We start from the raw sequence: 27772 nt of genomic DNA, 5'->3' as shown, positions 1-27772 counted from the left end.
CCATCTGTCTCTAAAGACTCTGGGATCTGCCCACTTCTCTGTGAAAGAGACACCATGCAACTATTTACTCATTGACTTGTTCAAGAGGGAAAGAGGTCTACCATATTGGAACTCTATACTCTTAGAGCAGCTGCTTCACTTCTTCAAGACCTCCTTCTCATCTCTAGAATGGGGCTAAAGGCACTACCTATCTCATTGGCTATGTTGAGAATGAAGGGAGACAATTCTCAAAAAGGGCTTAGCACAGTATTTAGTACACAGCAAAACAAATGTTAGCTGCTGTTATAGCTTGATCTATAGCTGGGTACTGGCAGAAATGTGAAGCTGAATTAGAATAAGGTCTAGTAGGGAAAAGAGAAAAGAAAGCAGATCCTCACTAGATAATAAAGTTTGATCAGTACTACTATAGATAGACAAGCAAGAGGTAAGGGTGAAAGCTTCTAGGCTTGGCAAACATACTAGTTTCCCTTGCAGATAGATTTTTCTGTAAGGAAGGTGGAGTGGAGTGGGGTGGTGCTCTATCTGTCCCAAAGATCTAAGTTCTTTCTTGCCTGTGGAGAGATACTATGAAGGAATGACTCCAACTCTGGCTTCAGTAGTAGTGGTGGGGGAGGTGGTCCAAAAACACCCCCCACCTTCCCCACCCCCGTGCCTAAACTAATCCCTCGTTCACAGGAAGGTTCATAAGTTTGGAGGAGCAGGAATGAGGCAAAGGAGAGGTATTCAAAGGCAAGAGGTATGTGAGATGTGCTATTTGTAGGATTCTTGTGTTTTCCATTTTCTTATTCCTTAGTATATGGTGAAGCTTCCCTTGAAATGCAGACTGATTTATCTGAGCCAGAGCACTCCAGGAGAGGTCAATGTCCACAGCTGGGCAGAGAAAACAGCACCCCCTCTTTTCCCTGGGCACGTAAGGATAAGCTGGGGGAATTAGGGCGGAGGGGGTGGGGGAAAAGCAGAGTCAGGACTATAGCCCCTCATTCCAGGTGCCTTAGCTGGCTGCCCTCCTCCTGGGCTACTGAGTGAGGTCTGGATGTCAGAGGCTTTTTCCAGAGGATTTATTTTATTTATTTATTTCTAGTTTTTAAATGTTTATTTTTGAGAGAGACAGAGCATGACTGGAGGAGGGGCAGAGAGAGAGAGAGACCCAGAATCTGAAGCAGGCTCTAGGCTCTGCGCTGTCAGCACCAAGCCCGACATGGGGCGCAAACCCATGAATTGTGAACTGAACCCATGACCTGAACTGAAGTTGGACGCCTAACTAACTGAGCCACCCAGGCTCTCCATGTTTGTTTATTTTTGAGAGACAGACAAGAGTGTGAGTAGGGGAGAGGCAGAGAGAGAGGGAGACACAGAATGCGAAGCAGGCTCCAGGCTCTGAGCTGTCAGCACAGAGCCTGACATGACACAGGGCTCAAACTCACCAACCGTGAGATCATGACCTGAGCCGAAGTCGGACACTTAACCAACTGAGCTACTCAGTGATTTAGTAAGATCAATCCACAAACAAGCCCCAGCCCAGCCTTCACCATGCAGAGCTCCTGGTGATTCTCCCTGACTTCCCTGTGAGCAGCTCAGCCTGCAGGAGGGGTTGGGGGTCTGTGTCCTGCAGTACTTGAGGCTGGGAGGAACAGAGGAGCATTGAGCACCGACTGCCTTCCTACATTCCACATCATCCCATCTCACCTTCCAACATTATAGAGGAAGAAACTGAAGTTCAGATGGGTGAAGGGCCTTGCCTGTGACATTTGACATCATCAAGCATCAGTGAATCCCTTCTTAGATCACAGCAATTCTTTCCTATTGACTCAGCTACTCAGTAAAACCTGAAGTTCTCACAATAGCCTGCAAAGTTCTGCACACTGCCTTTCCTCTGATCACCTCACATGTACCACCTATCCCCCCTCCACATATACACACTTGCTCACTGCTCCAGCCACATTGGCCTCTCTTCTGTTTACTCCAGAATATAACACATTCCCATGTTCCCACCGTAGAGTCCGAAACTGCCAGAATACTCCTCCTCACCTCCAAGTCTGTGCTCCAGCCTCTTCTCCTCAATAAGACTTCCCTAGATATTTTATTTATTATTATTATTATTATTATTAATGTTTTACTTATTTCTGAGAGAGAGAGTGACAGCGTGAGCAGGGGAGGGTCAGAGAGAGAGGGAGTCACAGAATCTGAAGCAGGCTCCAGGCTCTGAGCTAGCTGTCAGCACAGAACCCTATTGGGCTTGAACCCATGAGCCATTAGATCGTGACCTGAGCCGAAGTCGCTGGCTTAACCGACTGAGCCACCCAGGAGGCCCTTCCCTAGACATTTTAATTCTGCAAAATACTCCCCACTCCCACCCCAACTTTTTGTAGCACTTATCTCTCAACACTCTATATTATTTACTTATTTATTTATTATACCTATAGGCCCGTCTTCCCTTCACCAGAATGTAAGCTTTACAAAGGGAAAGGGACCCTTATCTTGTTCTTGGATTATCACCAGACCTTAGAACAGCCCGCGATAGTTTGCCGGTTCTCAGTAAATCTGTGTCCTGTGAAGAACCCAGTGAATGAATACTGAGACTCAAGATTGCGGGCAGTAAGCCTCTGGGCTGCAGATCGCTGGAGGGTATGAGAGGCATTCAGAGGGCTCCGAGTGGCCACACCGGGCACACGGCCCTCCAAGGAGGCACTCGAGGAACTACATTTCCCAGAAAGCTCTGGGCTCAGGGGCGTCGCGGGTGCTGCCGGGAAGAGTATACGTGCCAGAAGCCAGGTCCGGTAGCGCGAGGATGGCAGTTCAGCAAGGTGGGCTGCCGGCTGGGGTGCCGAGGAGAGTGGGGGAGGGTCGTGTCGCGTCGCTACCAGGTGGGACCCAGGCTTGCGGCTCCGCGGAAAGATGGATGAGCTCCGGGGAGAGGTGGGAGCACCTGCGATGGGGATTGAGCCATTTCAACGCTCGAAGGAGGGTCTTGAAGGGAAGGGCCGCGCATGGGTCACTTCGAGACGGGATGCTGTGTAATAGGTTCCTCCTGCTCCCGCCTTGTCACCTCAGCGCAACTCCTGACTCACGTCCGCGGAAAAGCCTTACTGCCCGCTTTACAGATGGGAACATCAAGGCCTGCGGAGCAGGGTCTCAACTAACGACCTACAGACCCCTTATGTGACTTTATCCCTCAGACAAAAAACCCCTCAGCTCATGTGTAGTTTCCCCAAGGCAGTAGGACCAGGCCTCAGGAGTGGAGTGAAAGCTGACCCACTGTCTGTGCCCCCAGTATTCCCACTTTCCGGTGTGGTGCAGCAGTATGCCTGGGGGAAGATGGGTTCCAACAGTGAAGTGGCTCGGCTGCTGGCCAGCAGTGACCCACTGGCCCAGATCTCAGAGGACAAGCCATATGCAGAGGTGAGACTTCGGCTGTGTTTGACTTTACCAGCAGGTGAGACCAAGGGATTCCTCTACTCAGAAGGCCTGGGGCAAATCATTTGGGTCAGTGGGAGAGGGGGCAGCAAAGAGGGAGGAGGCCCTCTTGGCTCTTCAGATCTGGGCAGGCGCTGAATCCAGATGGTAGCACCAGAAGAAGAGAGGTTTTGGGATTTCTGGTATCTTCCCCCCCCCCCCCCCCAAGAACTCTCAGCACTGACTGAATTTTAATTCAGCCCTTTTTGACAATTAAAACTTTGACTTTGCTTTTACATTTTAGTAACTAACCTAAAATATGTATCTTTCCTGCCCATTTAGGTGAGATAAAGCCAAAGTATAGAAAGGCCTCTACTTCTGAGATTGGAATGTTAACCCTTCTCAGAGCCATTTGAGAGCTTTTTAGTGACCTTGACAGTGCAGGTGTCACTCTCCTGATTGGACAGATGAGAAAATTGAGACCAAGAGACCAGAAATAACTAACCCAGGCTTCCACAGCCAGTTGGAGGCAGAGCCTGAATTGGGTCCCCTGACTCCTGGTATGCTGGGGTCTGCTGCCTTCCTGTATGTCTGTGGTGACATGAGCCTGTGGTGACATGAGCCAGGCCTGGGAGGCCCGTCTCAGGATTCAGGTTGGTGGTGTCAGGTTCTTCCTCTTTCCCTCCCATGTTTTCTGTTTTTCCAGTTGTGGATGGGGTGCCATCCCCGGGGAGATGCCAAGATCCTTGACAATCACATCTCACAGAAGACCCTAGGCCAGTGGATCGCTGAGAACCAGGACTGCTTGGGCACAAAGGTCAAAGACACCTTTGATGGCAAGCTGCCCTTCCTCTTCAAAGTGCTCTCGGTTGAAACCGCCCTGTCCATCCAGGCACACCCTAACAAGGTACAGGGTTGGAGTGGAGTGCAGAGGTCGGGATACAGAAGAACTCAGGTCAAGGCCCTTCCACTGCTTTTACTGCTGCTTTTACCCCGCCCACATGCCTCACTCCGGCCCAAAGCTAAATCCAGGCCTGACGACTCCCAGTTTAGCTCTGGAAGGCCAGATGCTGGTGCCACATGCTGGCAGCCAAGTCTAACTGGACAGCTGACCAGCCTGTGCCCAGGGAGTTTCTCCATGCTCTTTCCTGGGTTCCCCTCATCCAGCCAGAACTGCTCTATCTACTGTTTTCCCACTGGCTCTCTCGGAAAGTTCGTTGTCCGGGACAAGGCAGGCAGCCTAGCTGTTGCCTCAACTCCTAGGCATTTGTCTGTCCAAATTTCTCATTTCTAGATGGGCAGAGTAAGACCCAGAGAAGACAAGGATTTAGCCAAAGTCGCACAGCCTCTTAGTGTCTGAGCTTGACTTGGTGTTGGGGTTTCCTGATTCACAGTCCAGGCCTTGAGTTTCTGCATTACGCCCTGACTGGGCTCATTGCCAAAAGCATGAAGCCACTGCTGTCTGGCGACCAGGGTGGGTAGAGAGCGAGGGCTGGGTGGGACTGCTGTCCTGCTAGGTGATGACTGCACCTTGACCATCCTCCTCTTCCCCTGCCCATCCCACAGGAGCTGGCAGAGAAATTGCACCTCCAGGCTCCACAGCACTACCCCGATGCCAACCATAAGCCAGAGATGGCCATTGCCCTCACCTCCTTCCAGGGTTTATGTGGTTTCCGGCCAGTTGAGGAAATTGTGACGTTTCTGACAAGTAAGGTTGGGCAAAATACTGAGAACGTGCATATCGGGCCTGGGGTGCACAGACAACCCAGGGCGGAGTTGGAATAGTGGCAGAGAACAGAGGCTGAGTGTCACAGGAATTGGGGGGCTGGTTGGCACTTAAAGCCACTGGGGCGGACCTGTGAGTCCAGGCCCACGTGTGGTTCCTAGGGCTGGCGGTGAGTAGCTGGTTTTCACCTCAATGTTTGCGGAGCACTGCCTGGCTCCTTGACTAGGGATGGAGTAGGGAGGCCTCTTCTGGCTTCCCACTTCTGCGGGTTCCGCCTTGCCATTCCTGATACGGGCCCTGGCCTGGCCTTCCTGCAGAGGTGCCCGAGTTCCAGTTTCTAATTGGAGATAATGCGGCCGCACAGCTGAAGCAGAGCCTGAGCCGTGACTCCCAGTGTGTGGCCTCCGCCCTGCGGGGCTGCTTCTCCCAGCTGATGAAGAGGGACAAGAAGGTGGTGGTGGAGCAGCTCAACCTGTTGGTGAAGCGGGTCTCCCAGCAAGGTGGGTGCTGTGCGTCCGGATGCAGTGCCCCTGCCTGCACTGCCCCAGCATGGGCGCCAGGCAGCGAGTACTGGGTTCTCAACCCCTCTGCTCGAAGGGCAGCATCAAAATGGGCCCGAAAGGACTTAGGTGGCCTGTTCGTACCTGAGCGTTTCTCTCCTAGTCTTGGGGAGTAGGGCCTTAGGTAGAGTGCCGCTTTCTAACTGGCTCTTTTCCCTAGATGGCTGGAGACAGAGTGGCCTGCAGGACTTCTAGGAGGTCTTCCACCTAAGCATTCTGAGATTTCCCAGGCCTACAGCTGTTCTCCGTGGATGGACTTATACTTTGGGGCTCGGAAGCAGGAAGGGCCCGAGGGGACCCTCATGCCCCTCTTCTCCAAAGTCCTGAAGCCCAGAGCTTTCAATCAGATCTTTTTTTTTTTAGTTATATAGATATAGATATATTTCCTTAAGCAGCTGCTCTGTGCCCAACCTTGTGCTAACTAAGGAGAGTTCCGGAAATGACTGTGATGGGTGTGGTCGTCACATTTGGGTCTGGAGGTCAGTACAAGCAGAGTGGATTCCAGCCTGAGCTCCTGTGGCACACGCGATGAGGCCCCAGCCCCTTCTCTTCCGGCTCTCTCTCTACACGTGCCTCCCGCCACCTGGGAGCCACAGGAAACTATCTTACCCGAGCATATGGTTTTCTTTGGGTTCTTTTGTTTGGTTTGTGGGGTCATCTCTGCTGGCACCCCTCCCCTTTAGGGCTTCTTGCGCTCACGGTGGAACGGAACGCTCTTGCCCTGTTCATATGTGAGGTGTAGCACCTGTGAGTCTCTGTCACCTGTTAAAACTGGGGTCTTCTCCAGGCCAGGAATCTGTGTCCTTGATGTGTCCTTGTGTTCCCAGGGCTTAGCACCAAACGGGCCTTCAGCACGTCTCTGTATGACGGCTCAGGACCATCCTCCAGTGCAGACCAGCTAGTTCCCTCGCTGCGGCACTGACACACTCTGCTTTCATTTACTCGTGCCCTCCCCCCTTCTCTGCCCACTTGAGACATCTCTGCCCACCACATTTCCCCTCCCCCAATTTCCAAGCCTTCCCTCACTAATCTAGCCCAGGCTGAGCTCTCCCTCCCCTGGTTAGTCTCTGGGATACATTTTTGGCCCTGGGCACGTTCTGCCTCTTGCTCTCGGGGGGGGATCAACCATCTTGGTTTGCCGGGGACTTTTTCTGAGACCTAGTATTCTCAGTGCTGTGAAAGGGAAAGGCCTGGACCAGCTGGGACAGTTAGTCACACCATGTGGAACTCTTGGGTCATCCCTTCAGTACATGGAGATTCTACAGCAGTGGTTCTCAATTAGGGGACACTGGCAATTGTCTGGAGCATTCTTTGTTTCAAAATATGGATGGGGGTGCTAGTGCTGTCTTGTGGGTAGAGGCCAAGGATGCTGCTACACATCCTGCAACGCACAGGACAGCCTCCACAACAATGGATTATCTGGCCCCAGACCTTAGCCCTTTCCCTGGCTAGGGTAATGCTGAGCGTATAGGCAAAATGGCACCTCTGTGGTCTGGAATATCAAGGAAGGCCAGCCCACAGAAGGTGGGGATGGGGCCAGGCAAACACCCTCCAGGTTCTAGATTTCTGTGGGTAGGGACTTCCCCAGGACTTGCTGGCGGTGGTGGGGCTGTGAACACCACTGAGGGTTCCTAAATGGCCTCGGGGCCTCTCTGACCCTCAGTGGCTGCTGGACACAACATGGAGGACATCAACGGCGAGCTCTTGCTGCGGCTGCATCAGCAGTACCCTGGGGATATTGGATGCTTTGCCATCTACTTCCTGAACCTGCTCACCCTGAAGCCAGGAGAGGCCATGTTTCTGGAGGCCAATGTGCCCCATGCCTACCTGAAAGGAGGTGAGCCACATTTTTTTTTTCTTTTAAGATTTTATTTTTAAGTAATCTCTATACCCAATGTGGGGCTAAACACACAATCCCCAAGGTCAAAAGTTGCATGTTCCACCTACTGAGCCAGTCAGGCGACCCTGATGAGCAGTACATCTCACTACAAAGCCTTGCTTCCTCGTCTAGATAAAAGGTGGGGTGGTCAAGGAGAGACCTTTAAGGTCCCATCCAGCTCTAACCTCCCAGGGTTCCGGGGGTGGGCAGGGAAGTAGCCAGTAAGGATGGAGAATGCCAGCTTAGGTGCTCTCACGCTAGGCCTTGTGTGCATGCGCAGGTAACAGTCTGACCCCAGGCTACATGGGACCAAGGCTGCCATCCTCTCCCCTGCATCACGCACCCTTTGCATGTCTGTTTATCCAGAGATTTTCATGTGAAAATACATTGCCACAGAAAGATGTCACATTTTGACTCTTGGCTGTTTATCCACCCACAGTCAGGGTCCCATGGTAGAAGAGTCTGGGAGGGGTTGGGGCTCCCTCAGGAGCTAACGTGATGGACAACATGCAGGTGACCTGCCGCCTGTTTTTGGTGTCTCATACCTTAGTCCATTCTCCCAGATGATGCATTTCACACACTTTTACCCAGCTCTGCAGGGGGCTTACAGCCCTCAGGATAGGAGGCCCAGCCCTGGAGAGCCTGACTCCAAGGCATCCTTCATCAGGTGAGTGCCTGGCACCTGTCTGTCCCCAGACTGTGTGGAGTGTATGGCGTGTTCAGACAATACTGTCCGTGCTGGCCTGACACCCAAGTTCATTGATGTGCCAACTCTGTGTGAAATGCTCAACTATACCCCCAGCAAAGACAGGCTCTTTCTTCCAACGCGGAGTCAAGAAGACCCCTACCTCTTTATCTATAATCCCCCTGTGCCGGACTTCACCGTCATGAAGATGGAGGTGAGTGGGGAGGGTGGGGGTGGTGGCAGCTACGGTGGGTGTCTTCGTGTGGCATGAAAAAGCCTGGCAAGGGGCACCTGGTTCAGTCAGTTGAGCATCAGACTTCAGCTCAGGTGGTGATCTTGTGGTTTGTGGGTTTAAGCCCCACATCAGGCTTTGCGTGGACAGTACGAAGCCTGCTTCGGATGGTCTCTCTGCCCCCACCCCTGCTCATGCCCTCTCCAAAATAAACATTTAAAGAAAAAGAAAAAGCCTGGCAAGGGCCACAGGGTGGAGAATACCTGGGGCTGGGTTTCCCTTCTGTTCAGCTCACTTAGGGGCTAGAGGAGGCGTAGCCACAGGGCCTACCTACTCCTCTGTACCAAAGACCAGACGTGGGCCTCCTGCTGACAGGAGCCTGAGCAGTGGGGAAGAGGCGGCAGGCCTCTCCTCTCACTGTCTTTGGGGTTGTCCTGGACCCACCGTGAGCCGACAGGAACAGAAAACAAAAGTGCCTCATCTTACTGTTTCTTTCTGCCCAGGTCCCCGGCTCCATCACTGAATACAAGGTCTTGGCAGTGGACTCGGCCAGCATCCTACTGATAGTACAGGGAAGAGTGACAGCCAGCACTCCCACAGCCCAGACCCCAATACCCCTGCAGCGCGGCGGGGTGCTCTTCATCGGGGCCAATCAGAGTGTCTCCCTGCAGCTCACTCTGCCCGATGACCTGCTGATGTTCCGAGCCTGCTGCCTGCTGTAGAGACCACGGCCTTTCTGGCTGTCCTCTGACGGTTATCCTAAATCCCAGCCAGCTTTTCTCAGGCCCAGCTCAAACTCATCTCCTGTCCTGGACTTGACTGTGTTCTGGAAGAGCTGGGGCAGAGTAGTGAACTTGAAAGTAGTGACTCCTGAGCAAGCCTAGGACAAACCATCTTTCTCGCGGGAGAAGGACCCCGGTGAGAACTAAGGGCTGACACTCCCCTCGTAGTCTCACCATACCCGAGCCAGGCTCTCAAGGCAGGAGGCAGCTGCAATCTGTTCCAGCCCATAGGCAGGCTGGTAAAACCTCTTATTAAGCATCACGCACAGCAACAGGGTAGGTGAGTAGTGTCTAAGAACAGGGTGTTCTGGGACTGCCCATTTCCTCAAATGCAAAGGAGGGAAAAGAGCAGACCTGTGGACTTACATTACTCACTGTCACCCTGACTCTGTCAAGGCAATTAAAGATCACTTGTGTTGAAGCCGTGACATAGAGCAGTCAGCCTTTAGCGTTCCAGTCCCTGAAGTGGGATGATAAGAGTCCTTCCTGGATGTCTGGTTTTTGCTTTAATTTCTGCTTTTAAGAGCTCCCTGTGGTGGGCAGGCTGGACTTCAGCTGGCTTCGGCCTTAGACATGAAGCCTGCAGGCAGGCCTCCGGTCCTGTGTATGTGGAAGATGGATCTAAGGTACTGTCAGTGTTAAGACTCTCCTCTCCAATGTTCCAGTTGGCCTTGGGGCCGGAATCACCATGTTAAGGCCACCAGGCTGGAAGCGGCCACACTGGTCATTTACATGCCAACCAGGTGCTTTCAGGCTATGGTGGCAAAACTGAGTAGATGCGCAAGACTATATGGCCTGTGATGCCAAACATAAGGACTGGCTCTTCAGAGTTCATCAGCCACTTCTCTAGAGCACATTCAGTCACTTTACATGCAGGGATTTGTGCCTGGGGCAATCCAACCTGTGTTGTGAAGAGAAACCTAGCCATTTTTCCTAAACTGGCAGGAAGTACAGAGGGCATCGCCTCTCCTGTGCCTACCCTCTAGTCTGCAAGAGGTGGCACAGCTGTCCTGCCACTGAAATACCTGACTGCACTCTTAGATCCTGTCACAGACTAAGCGGAGACCCAGGCTGTTGGCTCCTTCCTGTGGGATAAGTGTTTAGACTGCCACAAAGGGATCTTTCTGGGCCATTGCCCAGAGTGGACCCCCTGCATGATGGAAATCTAGGAAACTACCTTCAAAAAAGTTCTGGCCAATTTGTTCTGGGTTGTTTGTTTTGGCCCCCAAATTTTCTTCAGCTAAAAACCAAAGATGACCTGGGAAGAAAAGGTCAGAGGGAACACAATCTAAAGAGAAAGTCCTGTCCAAAGGTCTGGTCCATCCATGGTCTCCAGTGACACAGGCCCTAAAATGATGCCCACTGGGAATAGCAGGCACACAAGGTCCCAGGAGGGGCTATCACACTATTTCTTCATTTCAGAACTCAGAAGACTGTGTGGTCTAGGCCTGTCTTTAAAATCCTATCGCGACACAGAGACGCTCAACTACTAGTATGATTGTGTTTATTCTTAGAAACCTCCAGAGCTGCAGAAGCCTGAGCCAAGAGTTCTGTGGAGTATTCTGTAACCACCACACACACACACACACACACTCCCCTCTGTGAGGGAAGCACGAATACACCCTCCCTCCCCAGGGCGCCGGCTCCCTCAGAATACCCAGCACTCTGAATTAAGGCAGTATGGCTTTAGGCACCTTGGTGCCTTTATTGGTGACCTTTTAGCCTGGGACCTCTGGCCCCAAATAGCAGACTGTTTCTACCCTGCCTTGCTACTCTGTTCCCCAAACTTTCCCGAGAAGGTAATGCCTTCTACATGGAGCCGACCGGCTCCGGAACATGCTCCCCAGGAACAGGTGCAGGCAAGTACATCAGTGTTGAGTCACAGAACCACTAGCTGGAGGTCCACCTTGGGGCCCTGCCGCCTTCACCACGGCTGCTGCCAAATGCTCAGCTACCCTGTCCTAACCGAATCCCCCCCCACCCACCCAAGCAATGTGGCCCCACACTGGGCTTCCTGCTACCACCGCTGTCTCTCTACACTGCCCTACATCGGAGTCCTCTCTTCATGCACCTCTGCAGAAAGCAGAAAGGCCTGAATAGTCTTGGTGGATGGGCAAGGGGTTCAGGACGAGGATGTTCTCACATCTTCAAATGCCTGTGGGCATTTGCACAAAGCAGTCAGAATGTGAGGCGCCTATGTGACGTTCCCTGTCCCATTCCTGAGAGCATCTGTGGCCCCTATTCTCCAGACCCTACTTCGAGGTGCCTCTGACCCATCTCCTTCCAGCTGTGATGCTACTAGATTACATCTAACAAATAACAGACCTTCTCAGCCGTCCAATCACCTCATGTGGTTGAGCAAGAGTCCATGTCATTTCTCATACCTCTAGAGGCCACAGGACATCAAAAGAAGCAACAGACCAGGTACTTTCCCATGTGGGGCCCACACCCCAATCCTGACCACCATATCCCTTAGGCTGGGGACTGTTTAGCCCTCACCAGAGCTCTAGGTAAGGCAAAATAAAACAAACATTGAAAACTAACTTTTAGAGAGGACTGGGACTGGCATAGCAAGAGATGCTGGGGGTGGAGGGCAGCATGGTGACTGGGGAGACTGGGCCCCAGGTTTACTGTGAAGCCTGTTCCTCTGTATCTGCCATGAGGCCCATGCTGGGGTGAAGGAAAACCCTCTGCAATGGACTATTAGCTCCGTAGGCAGGGGCTCGGAAGCTGGCGCAGGTCCCTCCTCCCCATCCTGTGAGCCTCTGGCTGTCAAAGCCCACGTGATTGTAGCACTACATTTCTCACCCACTGCCATTCCCAAGTTTAAAAAGCTCAATAGGGAGGTGCCTGACCGCTCCCTGCAGCTCCCTCTGCTGGTCACCCAAACCTGCAGGCTTCTGGGACAAGCTCCAGGCCCTTCACCCGACCTTTACAAAGACTGGGTACTGAACTAAGAACAAGGCAGAGAATGGCCATCAAGGAAAGACAAATAAATAAATATGTACATAGCGGAGCAATTTTTCTCTAACTAGGGGTGGGCTGACCACAGTCACTAAATCCACCCAGACAGTCTGAGCCAGCTGGGGATGCCCTGGGTGGGTCTGGAGATTCTGGAAGCCTTGTTCCTGCTGTGCCATCAAGCAACCTGCTGTATTCCCTGCCACAGCCAAGCAGGCACAAGGGAAAGGCCCAGAGGGCCTTGCTTCATGCTTTCTTGAGAGTCAAGCATGTAACCCATCATGGAGCCAGGAGGAGGAGAGCATGTGGAATTTCTTAAACTGGTTCCATGCAGCCATTTTTCAAAGACTCCCGAACTGAAAGCCATAAAGTGCTATTTTCTGCTTCCAGACACATTTTCTGCATCCGGCACAGCCTGGGCACAAAGGCTCTTTCTCCCTCCAAAGAGCATGACAACTACCGGTCAAGATATTTGCAAGTTTTCCTTAGCCAGCTTTGTCCCTGACCACAAGAGCCAGAATTCACCTGTTCCTGCCCTTATAAAGGTGGTTTCTCCAAACTCTGCTCCAACAGCAGAGGAAAACTGCAGAATCCCACCTATCACCCTATGGCCCAGATGGGGGCCTCTGGCCTGAGAAGCACCAGGGAAGGGATAACTATAGGTCATTGACCTTCCCAGAGGGTCAGTGCCTCCAGTGATTCTGAGGCTGACAGCAGGCCCCACTGTACTCTGTGACCTAAGAAGGGCCAACAGGGCTCTGCTGCAGGCATGGTGAGCAGGGCGCGTCCTAGGGGCCTGTGTCTACTGAAGGGTACAGGAGGAAGAGTTCCCAGGACAGCACCAGCAGCAGGAGCATGTTGACGAGGCCACGGGCTTGGGAGGGATGAGATCCAGGTCCTCGTCATCTGGAATCTCATCCAGGTGATACCCATCCTGGAGCAGCTGCCGGCTCACATCCTGGTTCACCTGCTAAGAGCAGGAGAGGAGAGAACTATAAGCCATGCTGCAAAGCAGAAGTAATTGCTGCCCAAAGGGCAGGCCTACATTCCCTACCAGAACCTCTGGTTCATGTGCCACCCCCAGGCCAACTCCACACACCACCGAACTACGGGAGGAAGTGCCCCCTTTTTCTACCTGTGCCTCGGCCAGCAGTCAGGGGCCCCAAGTGCCCTGAGCCAACACTGTATGGGCTGCAATGTCAATAACCCCCAGGGGAGCTGTTTGTCATGGAAGAATCTCAAAGCGGAAGAATCTCAAAGCATCTGATATAAACATCAGATTCCAGATTGTATCGAAAGTCAATGGCCTAACCACTCCCACTGGGAACCCAGGCTGGTCACTATGAGGGCTGGAGAATATGGGTCAATGATACCAGGACAATAGAAGAGACTAGGAGTTCCGTTGACACGGGGTGGGGAGCAGCTCTGTCTGCACTGCTGGTTAGACACGTTAGCCTCCCAGGCCAGCAGAGATCCTTCCCTGCAAAGCGGAACCTGTCCGCCTCGCTTTACCAGTCCTGCTGAGAGGAAGGAACAGGAGACTGGGAATGGCACAGGATTTTCTCCGGCTCTTGGCTCATTTTTCTTTTCTTAGGTTTAACAATGTTAGGCACCCGGATATTCAAAATTTCCAGACTGCCTCTCTTTGGCAGAAACTCAGGGGGTGGCCATGGGTTTCCAGGAGAACAAGGAAAAAACATTAGTGGTCTATAGTCTTGTCCCCAGCACTTCACCTCTATCTGATAAAGGCAGAAAGTTGCACGTGCCAGAACAGACACAGTCCCAGTGGGTCTGGGACCGTCACTCTGGAAACATGTCCAAAAAGGCCGGCCCAGTAGTATCTCAGTCTGAGTTCCCATAGACGGAACTGAAGGAACAGATGTTGTTTGGCCTAGAAGAAAGTAAGCTTGGTGAAGGGTGGCCAGGAAGGCTGATCTCATATAAGAGGCCATCAAAGGATGGAAAACTAGAATTACTGGGGGACACTGGGTCCAGGGCAGGCCTAGGACCACTGAGTGCAGCCTGCAGGAGACATTTCAAATTAATAAGGCTTCTCTAAGAGCTACCTGAAAAAGTAGAGTGTGTATGTATGTGTGTGTTTTGGAGACAGGGCAGGCAGCAAAGCTTCCTGGAGACAGAACCCAGTTACAAGGAGCACTCAAGCAGAGGCTGGTAAACACTTAGGTGGGATTTATCAAGAGGATTCCTTTTTTCTCTCTCTCTCTTTTTTTTTTTCCTCTTCTCCTCTACCTCCCCAAAGGATTTTTCTAAGGGGTCACCCACACCAGAAGACTTGCGAGGTCCTATTCAGCCCTAAGGGTCTATAGTCTCCTAGATTTTCAACAGCCCTCCTCAGACACCTATACCTCTGCTGGGGGTGTAAGACAGAGTAGAAGATTGGAGAACAGACCGGAAGTCAGGCACAGTGCCGTGCCTACAGCAGGCACAAGACAAGCATTTGGCAGTGGCGGTGGCGCTGCCTGCAGCCTGGCCCCGTGCAGAAAGGCGCTCTGGACTTGCCTCTGCAGAGGAATACCCGGAGGAGTATCTGGATTCCAGCTCCCCATCACTAGGAGAAGAGGAAAACAGTGAGCTCAGGGGGGTGCCTGTGGAGAGCACACAAAGGGGTCTGGAGGCCTTGTGAAACCAAGACCACACATCAGAAAAGAACTCAAGCCCAAGTCTTGAGTACCCCTGGCTCTTTCCATGGGCTCAAGCAGGGCTAGGGTCACTGTCACTAACACTGAAGATATGACCGGGCGGGGGGAGGAATGAGTCCCACACACAAGGCTGGTACTCCAAATCCAAGAGCAGCATGACTGCCTGAGTCCTCTAACCAAACTATGTTGGGAAGGGACGATGCTCTGAAGACAGCCCTGGAACAGGCACAAAGGGTCTTGGAAGCAATCTGTCAGTTTACCCCAATCACTCCCCAAGGGACGTTTCCAAAGACAGCACTCACCTGTCAGAGTCGAGGGACACCAGGTTTTCATCTGGACTCTGACTAAGGGCAGTGTAGCCCTTGTTAAACTTCACTGACCTGAGAGGAGACAGAGAAGAGACCAGGCAGGATGAAGCACCAACATTTCACAGGGAAAGCCAGCCTCTGCCCTAATGAAGAAAGAACGGACTGCAGTACCCTCTTGCCTTCTACCTGGTCACACACACAGCCACCACTGTCTGCTGCAGCTCCTTGGCATATGCAGTTCCCCACCCCACACCCCTACTGCTTCTAAGGAAAAGCACACCTACTCTTTCAAGAACCTGGGAAAGCTCCCCCTCCTCACTTAACTGCAAGTCCTTGGGCCCATCTCTCTTCACCTCTCTTGATTTTATCCCTTAACTGTAAGAGGCACTGGAAAAGGCCCCCTCCAGCCCTCAGAGTTTAGCATTCTGTTAAAAAGAAATTCAGCACTAACTGTTCCCATCCAGCTATCCTCACTCCTAGAGGCCCCCGCCACTGTGTTCCTGCCTAGCTTGACACTCAGACAGTGAAGGAGCCTAGGCACGGACAAAACTCTGTTATTCCAAAGCCGTTTCCCTGACACCATCACATCCGTAAAGGAAAAGAAAAGGTCCTTCCTCTTCCCATTTGACAACAGTGGACTAAATGGGTTGGCGCCAGGAGAATCACTAGCTCGGTCTAAAAGCGTGAGAACTCTGTCTCCCAGAGAGAGCACTAAGGCCTTCTCTGGAAACTGCTGGCACAGCGATGGCGTCTGCTGAGACCTTTTCCCTGAAGAGTCGGGGCGGTTCGGCGAGGCCCCCAGCATGCCTTTTCTCCGCAGAACGGCCTTGGCCAGGTCCCGGTGTTTCTCTGGAAGTCAAAGGACCCAGGTCAGCGGGGTTTTTTCCCCACTCCGCCGTGTCTCCCAAACGCCAGGAGCCCGCTCTCTCCGAACACATTTTCGAGACGGAAGCGGGATGCAGCTGCCCTCTCCAGGATATCCTCAGCAGGTCTCCGTTGCCCGTCCAGGGGACCAGGTAGCCCGCCCAGGCAGAGACCCTCCCCACGCCCCAGCCCCCCATCCGGCCGCACTCACGCAGCTTGGCCTGAATGGAAGGCGCGCGCGTCACCATGTACGGTCCTCTCTTCTCCACAATCGCCGGGGGGCGTTCTGCCAGCCGGGGGATTCCGCTGCCGCTTCGCCCGAAGGGCAGCCTCATCGCGCCCGCCGCGCAGTCCGGGGTCCCGCCCGTCCGGGGTCCCGGGGTAGACGCCCGCATCCCGGGCGCGCAGGACTCAGCGCTCGCCATGGCCCCGCCACGGCCCGCCGAGACGCACAGCCCCGCCTCTCGGCTTTCGGAGCCTGGGCGGGGAGGGAGGCGGTCTCTTCCGAGCAAGATGGCGGCGCGCAGGCGCCGGCCGCAGCCGCTCAAAACTTCCGGCCCCGCCTGCTGTGGGCTGGCACAATCGGACCGCACCCCGGGGGACTAGGAAGTTTCAGTTCCGGCTTTTGGGACACACTGTGGTACTTGTAGGCGGCCTGAACCTGGGGATGTCAAGGCTATTTCTGTCTCCAGTGCAATCAAAGTATCTATATTTCTGGAAAGCCCCGGGTGTACGCCTGCTGGGCGGGGCTCTTTACCCCCTGGCGCACCGGCGCTTACCGCACTGTCTCCTCGTGGGTTCTCTCGCCACGACTCCACCTGCCAAAGGCGGGCTGTGCAGAGTCTGGGTTGAACCGAAAAGAGCTGTATGAGAAAGGGAGATATTAGCCCCCCTTCTCCAGAAAAGAAACAAGTCGAGAGAGAGGTTCAAGGACCTTGAGAGGTCACACACTAACAGCATTGCCTAAACTGATCCATCTAACTTCAAACCCATGTTATTTCAAGTAATACTTGGTGCTAAACCCTCTCTAGCCTCAGTTTCTGATGCGGTTTTGGAGTGGGGCGGGGAGAGAGGAGGCAGAGCTGAGAGCCCAAAAAGACTTCCTGAGATCGCTTTGGAGCAAAAAGGTGACTTTATTAAAGCATAAGGACAGGACTCGGCAGAAAGAGCTGCACTGTAGTTCTGAGGAGTGGCTGATTTTATACTATGGACCGGGGAGGTGAAGGCAAAAGGGAGGTTTCTGGGGCGCCTGGGTGGCTTGGTTGAGCCTCAAACTCTTCATCTTGGCTCAGGTCACAATCTCACTGTTCCGGAGTTCAAGGCTGTTCCTGAGTTCAAGCCCCAAGTGGAACTCTGAGCTGACAGCACAGAGCCTGCTTAGGGTGCTCCTTCCCTCTCTCTCTGCCGTTATCCAAGCTACCCAACTCGTGTTTGCGTGCGCTCTGTCAATAAAAAAACAAATAAATAGATTTAAAAAACGTTTTTTAGGGGAGCCTGGATGGCTCCGTTGGTTAAATATCCGACTTCAGCTCAGGTCATGATCTCACAATCTGTGGGTTCAAGCCCCGCGTCGGGCTCTGTGCTGACAGCTCAGAGCCTGGAGACTGCTTCGGATTCTGTGTCTCCCTCACTCTCTGCCCCTCCCCCGCTCACGCTCTGTCTCTCTCTCAATAAAGACATAAAATTTTTTCTTAATTTTTATTTTAAAGGGAGGTTTCCAAAAGGATTTTCATATGCTATAGAGGACTCCTCAGATACTGGAGGCCTGGCTGTCTTCAAGTTAAGGTTGTTTTTCCCTCTAGCAAAGCATTAAGATTAAGGCAGTAGGGAGTTCCTGGAGAAATGTTATACTCTGCCTGCCTCAAGTATTTGCCAAAGGGCTACAGGTTATAACGAAATTTAATTTTATCTACCGTTTCCTTCTTAGCTTTGTTCCCCACATCACTATTGGAGGAGACGGAGATGTTAGGGCTCCAGGAAACTTGAGTCTATGGGTTTCTGGAAGTTAGGCTACTGATAAGATTGCATTTTTCTTGTAGTTTACTAAGACATTTGTAAACAGATGGAGCCTTGTGTCCTGCCTGACTGTGATCTCTATCAGTTAACCTTTTGTTTTCCCCCTTCCTTAGTTCTCCGGCAGCCAGGAGTGGCTGAGGAATATCACTCATATCTCACCTGAGGGGAGAGGAGGCTGTTAACTTGTGCTTAGCCCTCAGCCATCCTGTGGCTCCCTCATCAGTTTCCACATTTTACTTTATTATTTTCAAAAAATTTAATGTTTACTTATTTTGAGAGAGAGATAGAGAGCAGGGAGGGGCAGAGAGAGAAGGACACAGAATCTCAAGCAGGCTCTCACCTGTCAATCCAGAGCCCAATGCGGGGCTCGAACCCATGAACTGTGTGAGATGATGACTTGAGTCGAAATCAAGAGTTAGATGCTTAACTAAGCCACACACGCATTCCAGTTTCTACATTTTAAAATGGAACCAAACGTCACTACCCATCATAAGCAACAAATAATGTAAAATAGCCTGTGGAAAGAAGGGTGAAAGTGCACTGAGTCTGTGTGTGACAAAGCACCGAGCTGTCCTGGCTCTTGGCTTCTCTGGCCCCCCAGGGATGTGCTTGTGGCTTGCTGGAAAGAAGCTCCAGATCCTTGTAGAAACTCCCAAAATCTCACGAGGCGGCCAAGAGGCTAATTGATTGGCCTCCACAGGGTAGATCAACAATATGCAAGTTTGAATCCCTAGGGCCACCCAAACAGTTGAGCAACCGTGCTTTAGGACAGTTAAAAGGAATTTAGGACTGGAGTTTCTGAAGAATCTGAAGCACGAAGGAATGTTAACTATTTTGAGAGATTCCACCCCTGCTTTTGATGTCAAGAAACAGCAACTTCATATGGCTCAACTCTATATTTAATTTTCATAATGATGAAATTATGAAATTTATGAGCAAACGGCTAAGAAAGAATTCTTGAAATGTTTTTGGTGCAAAAAGGTGATTTTATTATAGCAAGGGACAGGACCCGTGGGCAGAAAGAGCTGCACTGGGATTATGAGGAGCAATTGATTATATACTTTCAAGTTGGAAAGGGAATAAGGAATAGCGTAAGTCTCTCAGAATTTGGAGGCAAGGATTCCAGGACCTTGAGGGGCTAGCTATTGTTAGGAAAAGGTCATTTATTACTGTCTAATACAACCTTAGTCAGGAGACCTTTAAGTGTATATCAGGAGCCATATACTTGGAGGGTGATTGCTAACATACATCTTGGGAGGTAGAGATAAAGTAAGTTTCCAAAGAAATTTTTATATGTTAAAGGAGACTTACAGGATCCTTGAGGTCGGATAATCTTAAGCTAAGATTGCCTTTTGCCCTTAGCAAAGTATTATTGATGGGGTTTTGAAGTCGTGGTGGGGATTCAGAGGCAAGAGCCAAGAACAAATTCTCAAATATGTCTTTGGTGCAAAAAGGCGATTTTATTAAAGCACAGGAACAGGACCCATAGGCAGAAAGAGCTGCATTTGGGTTGTGCAGAGTGACTGGTTATATACTGAGGAGTTTGGGAGGTAAAATCAAGAGGAAATTTGTTTAAAAACAACAAAAAAAAATTTAACGTTTAATTTTTGAGAGAGAGAGAGACAGAGTGTGTGTGTGTGGGGGGGGGGGAGGTGCAGAGAGAGAAGGAGACACAGGATCTGAAGCAGGTTCCAGGCTCTGTGCTGTTAGCACAGAGCCCGACATAGGGCTCAAACTCACGAATGGAGAGATCATGACCTGAGCTGAAGTTGGATGCTTAACCCGACTGAGCCACCCAGGTGCCCCAAGAGGTTTCTTAAAGGGATTTCCATATGCTAAAGAAGACGAAGATTACTGGAGGCCTAGCTATTGTCAAACTAAAGTTGTTTTGCCCTCTAGCAAAGTATTATCATTAAGACAGTAAGGAGTTCCTGGAGATTAGGCTATTGATAAGATTGCCCTTTTCTTGTAATATTACTAAAATATTTGTAAACTGATATTCTGTCAGTTTAGCCATTTGTTTTCTGTCCTTTCCCTTGTTCTTGGGCATCCAGGAGTGCCTAAGGAATATCACACATATCCTACATGGGGTGGTGGTGTGTGTGTGGGTGTGGATATGTGTGCTAGCTTGTGCTGGGCCCTCAGCTTGCCTTATGGCCCCTCGTCATTAACATTGAGGCAGTTGAGTTCTGAGAGGAAGTTCACTCTGCCTGTCTCAATGGACTGTAAATGGTTAAGAAAATTTAATTTGGGGCGCCTGGGTGGCTTAGTCGGTTGGGCATCCGACTTTCGCTTAGGTCATGGTCTCGCGGTTCGTGGGTTCAAGCCCCACGTCGGGCTCTGTGCTGACTGCCAGCTCAGAGCCTAGAGCCTGTTTCAGTCTGTGGCTCCCTCTCTCTCTGACCCTCCCCTGCTCACTCTCTCTCCTAGAAATATATTAAAAAAAAATTTAAAAAAAAAAAGAAAATTTAATTTTTTTCCTTTTGCCTTTGTTTCCCACATCAGCTATGCTGCTATTAAACTGATGGGGACTTCACCAATGGCCAAAGAAAGTGTGGTCAGAACCCACATAATGTCACGAAGAATTCTGAGATTAAATTGTAAAGGTCTTGGAATGGCACTTCATAAAACTCAAGAAATGTAGCCGTATGGGGAGCCTGGTTCAGAGGATGGAGCATACACTCTTTTTTTTTTTTTTTTTAATTTTTTTTTTAATGTTTTATTTATTTATAGGAGAGAGAGAGAGAGACAGCGTGAACCGGGGAGGGTCAGAGAGAGAGGGAGTCACAGACTGAAACAGGCTCCAGGCTCTGAGCTGGCTGTCAGCACAGAGCCCGACGCGGGGCTCGAACCCACGAACCGCGAGATCATGACCTAAGCGAAAGTTGGATGCTTAACCGACTAAGCCACCCAGGCGCCCCGGAGCATACACTCTTGATCTCGGGGTTGTAAGTTTGAGCCCCACGTTGGGTACAGAAATTACTTAAAAATAAAATCTTTTTGAAAAATGTAACCTTTACAAAGCTTAGTGTTCTAGGAACTTAGTGTTTATTCTTTCACTTGGTTTTACACTCCCAAAGGGCAGACTACCTTATTTTGTAACTCTTGTTTTTAGCACCAAGTCCTAGTAATTCGTATTTGTTGAATGAATGTCATATCTTCTCTTAAATTTTAGTTAGTTTAGAACCATAGAACTTTGGGGCCTGGGAGGGAGTTTAGAAATTACACAGTCCAAACTCATTTTATTAATCAAGAAGCTATGATTGCCTGGGTGTGGGCAATTCTCTTTTCTGCTTAAGATATCATGTTCACTAGGAACCTAAAAAAAAATAAATGACTCCCTATTCCCCAAAAGAAACAACAAAGAATAAAACCTAGGTTGTAAGAGGATGAGTCCTCAGGTCAAGAACTTCCACAGTACATGGGACACAGAGCCTCAGGGTGATTGTGCTGGCTCCCCTGCTGGGCCGGGGGAGCCTTAGCCCCTCCATTCTGCAAAGCTTCATTCATCTCCTAACCTGTGGCAGGTGCTATCCCAGGCCTTGCACCACTAATGATGAACAGGACAGATAAGCTACCTCCTAGTCTGTGATTCTCAGACTTACTCTAGTCCTCATGGTTAGGGGTGGTGGGTAAATTCTTGGCTGTTACGAGCAAGGAGTTCCATCCTGGTTTTCAGGCTCTCTTGCCCTCACTGTGTAGTCACATCATTTATCCCTGACTCCAGGTTATGGAAATCTCACCCATTCCCTAACTTTTCATGGTCCTGGAACAGATGCATCTTCATATCTGTTGAGAATTCTGGTTCTGTTCTCCACTGGAGCTGAATTCCTTCATGTAGCCAAGTATCTGGGATTAGACATAGGAAGGGAAAAGGGGACAGTTGTGAAGTTTTTTCTTTAACTGAGGTATAACTGACCATAATACTATATTCATTTCAGGTGTACAGCGCATGACTTGATATTTATATACATTGCAAAATAATCACCACAGCAGATCTAGTTAATATCCATCACCATACATAGTTACAAAAAAATTTCTTGTCTTTTTGATAATAAAAGTCTATTCTATTAGGAACTGTCAAATATGCAATACATGGGGCGCTTGGGTGGCTCAGTCGTTAAGCGTCCGACTTCGGCTCAGGTCAAGATCTCGCGGTTTGTGGATTCGAGTCCCGCGTCAGGCTCTGTGCTGACAGCTAGCTCAGAGCCTGGAGCCTGCTTTGGATTCTGTGTCTCTTTCTTGCTCTCTGCCCCTCTCCTGTTCTCTCTGTCTCTCTAAAAAATAAACAGTAGGGGCGCCTGGGTGGCTTAGTCGGTTAAGCGTCTTTCACTTAGGTCATGATCTCGCGGTTCGTGGGTTGGAGCCCCGCGTCGGGCTCTGTGCTGACTGCCAGCTCAGAGCCTGGAGCCTGTTTCACTCTGTGACTCCCTCTCTCTCTGACCTTTCCCTGCTCACGCTGTCTCTCTCTCTCTCCTAGAAATAAATAAAACATTTTAAAAAAATTAAAAAAAAAATAAACAGTAAAAAAAATTTTAAAAAGTGGTGCCTGAGTGGCTCAGTTGGTTAAGCGGATGACTTCGGCTCAGGTCATGATCTCTCGGTCCCTGGGTTTGAGCCTGCTGCAGATTCTGTGTCTCCCTCTCTCTCTGACTGTCCCCTGCTCACGCTGTCTCTCTCTCTCTCAGAAATAAATAAAAAAACATTTAAAAACATTTAAAATCAAATATGCAATACAGTATAAACTATAGCACCATGTAGTACATTACATCCCATGACTTAATTTGTTTTTTAAATTAATTAATTTTTAATTTATATCCAAGTTAGTTAGCATATAGTGCAACAATGATTTCAGGAGATTCCTTAATGCCCCTGCCCATCCCCCTCCCAAAATCCCTCCAGCAACCCTCTGTTCTCTGTATTTAAGAGTCTCTTATGTTTTGTCCCTCTCCGTTATTTATATTAATTTTGCTTCCCTTCCCTTATGTTTATGTTTTGTATCTTAAATTTCTCATATGAGTGAAGTCGTATGATATGTGCCCATGACTTACTTTATAGCTGGAAGTTTTTACCTTTTGACCCCTTTCACTCATTTATTTGCCACCACCCACTACGCACCACCAGCAACCACCAATCTGTTGTTGTCGCTATCTACAAACTTGGAGCTTGGTGTTTTGTTTACTTTTTATTTTTATTTTTTAAAAATTTATTTATTTTGAGAGAGAGAGAGAACACATGTGCATGAGTAGAGGAGGATCAGAGATTCCCAAGCAGGCTCTGTGCCTGGGCTGGATCTTGGGACCAGTGAGATCATGACCTAAGCTGCAATAAAGAGTTTAATGCTTAACAGAGCCACCAGGCTCCTCATTTTTTGTTTTTAAGGCTTTATTTATTTATTTTTATTTTCTTTAACGTTTATTTATTTTTCAGACAGAGAGAGACAGAGGACGAGCTGGGGAGGAACAGAGAGAGACACAGAACCGAAACAGGCTCCAGGCTCTGAGCTGTCAGCACAGAGCCCAACGCAGGGCTTGAGCCCACAGACCGCGAGATCATGATCTGAGCTGAAGTTGGCTGCTTAATCGACTGAGCCACCCAGGCACCCCTTTAAGACTTTATTTTATTTTTTAAATGTAATCTATATACACAGTGTGGAGCTCAAACATAGAACCCTGAGATCAAGACTTACATGCTTTACTGACTAAGCTAGCCAGGTGCCTGTTTTTTTGTTTTGTTTTTTAATTTTTTTAAATGTTTTTATTTATTTCTGAGAGAGAGAAACAGTGTGAGCAGGAGAGGGTCAGAGAGAGAGGGAGACACAGAATCTGAAGCAGGCTCCAGGCTCTGAGCTGGCTGTTAGCACAGAGCCCGACGCGGGGCTTGAGCCCACAAACCGGGAGATCATGACCTGAGCCAAAGTCAGACGCTTAACTGACTGAGCCACCCAGGTGCCCCTAGAATCACTTCTTCATCACCTATAAGTCAGCCTCAAGGTCATTAGAAGAGCTATCACTCAAGTTGAAACACCTAAACCATGGAATATTAGGTATCATTAAAAAGCAGAAGATAGACATACATTAATCAATATAGAAAACCGTCTACAATAGTCTTGACCTAGAAAAGAGGAGATAAATAGGTTTGTAGTACAGCATGCAAAAGTATATACACATGCACATCTGGAAAGATGGTTACCAAAATACCAGTCATGGTTTTAGCTACACAGGGGAATTTCAGGTGTGTTTTATTCTTGTACTTTTCTGTATTGCTTCACAAGCATGTATCACAGTTAAATGAGAAAATCATTTATTCATTTGAGAGAGAGTGTGCACATATTCTCAAGACAGGAGCACAGAGAGAGGGAGAAAATCCCAAGCAGGCTCTGTGCTGTTAACGCAGAGCCCAAGACAGAGCTCAAACCCACAAACCATGGGATCATGACCCAAGCCATAATCAAGAGTTGGACACTCAACTGAATAAGCCACTTAGGTGCCACCAGTAATAGATATTTTTATTTGAAATAAAGACCAGCACCAAAAATTCCTTTGAAAAAGGAGGATGGCACCTGGGTGACTTAGTCAGTTGAGGATTTGACTTGGGCTCAGGTCATCTCATGGTTCGGGTGCCGTGCTGTCAGCACAGAGCCTGCTTCAGATCATCTGTCCCTTCAGATCTCTCTGCCCCTTCCCCACTTGTACCCTTTCTCAAAACAATAAACATTAAGTCTTTATTATAGTTGTGGTTAATTATATACATACTTTGGAGATATTCCAAAACTATGATCAAAGCATACTTGAGATTTGATTGAAAATATTCGGAGTGGGAGTAAATGAGGATATAGATCGAAAGTGTGGCCATGAATTGATAATTGCCAAAGTGGAGTGATAAGTACATGGAAACTTAGAAATAAGAGTCTATCTTTGTAATGTTTGAAATTTTTGAAAAAAGTTATTCCTCTTTCCTTCTAAATGGGCCTGCTCCTGCAATTTCAGCCATTAGCCTATATTACATCTGCCTCCAAATGGCCTTCCTTAGAAATCTCCCTTTTTGCTGTTTCAAATCTTAAATTCTTTCCTCTAGTCTCAAATTCTTTTCAAGCTCTAGGCCTAACCTCCACTGATGCCTGAAATTGAATAGGTCCAAGACCAAATGCAGTACTTACTTTTGTAAAGATTTTATGTTTAAGTATCTTGACACCCAATGTGGGGTTTGAACTCAGAACCCTGAGATCAAGAGTCACAAGTTCTACTGACTGAACCAGGCAGGTGCTCCAAATGTAGTACTTTCTTCACCCTGCACCAAGCTCCTGGTTGTGCTGACTCCAATTTTCCCATGAATGTTAAGCACCATCCCTCAAATCTGTAAAATGGCCCTTCTCAGAGTTCTCACTCCCCCTCACCAAGTTAGTAGCTACACCTAAATCATGTGACTTTTAAAACTCATCTCTTCCAGGTGCACCTGGGTAGCTCAGTTGGTTGAGCATCAGACTTTTGATTTCACTTGGGTCAGGATCCTCGCAGTTCGTGGATTCGAGCCCCATGTCAGGCTTTGTGCTGAGAGCATGCAACATGCTTTGGATTGTCTCTGCCCCTCCCTGGCTCACGCTTGTGTGCACTCTAAGATAAATGAATAAACTTAAAAAAAAAAAGGTCATCTTTTCCCTTTTCCCATTTCTACTGCTACCACCCTAATTCAAAATCCTTGCTAAGTTACAACTACACTGTATAATTTCCTGAAATGGGGACCCTAACTCCAGTTTCTCCAACCTCCAAATCTGTTTCTCCTATTTACTGCTCTATTATCAGTGTCTGGCACAATGCTTGGTGTATAGTAGGTATTTAAAAAATGTTTGTGGTGTGAAAACCCACATAGCACTATTCTTACCCTGTAGTTATGAACGTAGGCTCCCCTCTCAGGCCCCTCCCATGACCTTAAACACAGAAACTATTTCCAGCATTTTGCATTCCTCCTATATGTTAAGAGCCCATGATACTGACACAATCCTTTTCTTTTTATAAATTTTTTTTTAATGTTTTATTTCTGAGACAGAGTGAGAGAGACTGCGTGAGCAGGGGAGGATCAGAGAGAGAGAGAGAGAGACACAGAATCTGAAACAGGCTCCAGGCTGAGCTAGCCGTCAGCACAGAGCCCGATGCAGGGCTCGAACCCATGAACCGTGAGATCATGACCTGGGCCGAAGTCAGATGCTTAACCAACTGAGCCACCCATGTGCCCCAACACAGTCCTTTTTCATCTAGTTATAGTACATCCTTTAGACCTGGGAAACTGAAAAAGCAAATTTAAATGTGATTATGTATGCACATATGGGAGCTGTCAAAAAAAAAAAAAAAAAAAATCCCAGGGCGCCTGGGTGGCTCAGTCAGTTGTGTTCAACTTCGGCTCAGGTCATAATCTCAAGGTTCGCGGGTTTGAGCCCTGCATTGGGCTCTGTGCTGACAGCCAGCTCAGAGCCTGGAGATTGTTTCAGATTCTGTGTCTCCCTCTCTCTGACCCTCCCCTGCTCATGCTGTCTCTCTCTCTCTCAAAAATAAATTAAAAAAAAAAAAAATCCCTCCCCCCAATTCCAATGGTGCAAAGGCCAAACATGTCACGTAATAAATAAAATTAACTTTTAGATAAAGCTGCAGATAAACACTACCAATTCTTTCGGCTTCAACTTAAATGTCATTTCCTCTGTCACAGTTCCCATATGTAAGTTCACAAAACTTTTTAAAAAACTTTTTTAAAAAGTTTATTTTTGACAGAGAGAGAGAGAGAGAGAGCAAGCGAGCACACACACGAGCTGGGGAAGGGCAGGGGTAATGAGGATCTCAAGTAGGCTTTGTGCTGACAGCAGAGAGCCGGATGCAGGGCTTGAACCCACAAAGTGTGCGATCATGACTTGAGTCGATGTCAGACACTTCCAGGTGCCCCTATGTTCACAGAACTTTCAAAACCTGCCATGATGTCTTTATATATGTGATTGTTCCACTTACCATGCCCCCTCACCTCTAGGATTTGAGAGGGCAGATCTATGATGATGGCTGATGTCATTCCTAGGGGGAAGCAGCATGAGAATCTGGAGGGAAGATAGAGCAGTGTGGCTGGGACATTATACTACATGGAACGAGGGGAAAGAGCTAGCCCACAGAGGGGTCAAAACCAAGAACCATACCTGCCAACCCCACAATTAAACATATGTGGATGTTTTTGTTTATTTACCTTTCTACCTTTCTACTTCTTTAAAAATGGGAGGGGTGGGGCGCCTGAGTGGCTTGGTCGGTTAAGCGTCCGACTTTCGCTTAGGTCATGATCTTGCGGTTCGTGGGTTCGAGCCCCGCGTCGGGCTCTGTGCTGACTGCCAGCTCAGAGCCTGGAGCCTGTTTCAGTCTGTGACTCCCTCTCTCTGACCCTCCCCTGCTCAAGCCGTCTCTCTCTCTCTCTCTCTCCTAGAAATAAATAAATAAAAAAAAACAAAAACAAACAAACAAAAAAAACATTTAAAAATGGGAGGGGAGCTTTTTTGTAGGGCATCAGTCTTTTTCAAAAAAGGTTATTTGTGTTGATATTTTACCAAAATGGATTTCACTAACATTTCCTTAGCTTTAACCTTGACCTAGTATTGATCCTATTCCCAAAACTGCAGGCTGAACGGCTATACTAGAGGTCACTAAGACCTAGAAGACCTAGAAGTCTGGTTCTCCAACAG

At 49.2% G+C, this 27772-nt stretch overlaps 2 protein-coding genes across 9 annotated transcripts; one reads left to right on the top strand and one right to left on the bottom strand.

The window, feature by feature from the left end:
• The first annotated feature begins 2752 nt into the window (after nt 1-2752).
• Nucleotides 2753-9748, top strand: MPI (mannose phosphate isomerase). Of its 5 annotated transcripts, none has more exons than XM_039238124.1 (8): nt 2753-2804; nt 3272-3399; nt 4100-4300; nt 4960-5101; nt 5437-5619; nt 7343-7516; nt 8255-8457; nt 8979-9748. In XM_039238124.1, exons 1-8 carry the CDS (start codon nt 2789-2791, stop codon nt 9195-9197), a joined length of 1266 nt encoding a protein of 421 aa, XP_039094055.1. In that variant the 5' UTR covers nt 2753-2788; the 3' UTR covers nt 9198-9748. The 5 variants fall into 5 exon arrangements, with proteins under 5 accessions (XP_039094055.1, XP_039094056.1, XP_039094054.1 ...); XM_039238125.1 differs by lacking the exon at nt 2753-2804 and adding an exon at nt 2817-2916; XM_039238123.1 differs by lacking the exon at nt 2753-2804 and having other exon boundaries at nt 2938-3399.
• A 2129-nt stretch (nt 9749-11877) lies between these two features.
• Nucleotides 11878-16523, bottom strand: FAM219B (family with sequence similarity 219 member B). 4 transcript variants are annotated; one of them, XM_039238129.1, is made up of 5 exons: nt 16262-16523; nt 15948-16035; nt 15181-15258; nt 14739-14787; nt 11878-13188 (listed from the first exon to the last, which is right to left on the bottom strand). In XM_039238129.1, the coding sequence occupies exons 1-5, from the start codon at nt 16473-16475 to the stop codon at nt 13021-13023; spliced, it is 597 nt and encodes a 198-aa protein (XP_039094060.1). In that variant the 5' UTR covers nt 16476-16523; the 3' UTR covers nt 11878-13020. The 4 variants fall into 4 exon arrangements, with proteins under 4 accessions (XP_039094060.1, XP_039094061.1, XP_039094062.1 ...); XM_039238130.1 differs by having other exon boundaries at nt 11878-13185; XM_039238131.1 differs by having other exon boundaries at nt 13095-13188; nt 14629-14787.
• Nucleotides 16524-27772: the final 11249 nt, after the last annotated feature.

This window comes from Hyaena hyaena, unplaced genomic scaffold (genome assembly GCF_003009895.1).
Source record: "Hyaena hyaena isolate Hyena2069 unplaced genomic scaffold, ASM300989v1 scaffold_137, whole genome shotgun sequence".
In the NCBI taxonomy this organism is placed as follows: Eukaryota; Metazoa; Chordata; class Mammalia; order Carnivora; family Hyaenidae; genus Hyaena; species Hyaena hyaena.
Note: the sequence above shows the minus strand (reverse complement) of the source record. Positions and strands in the feature narration are given on the sequence as shown.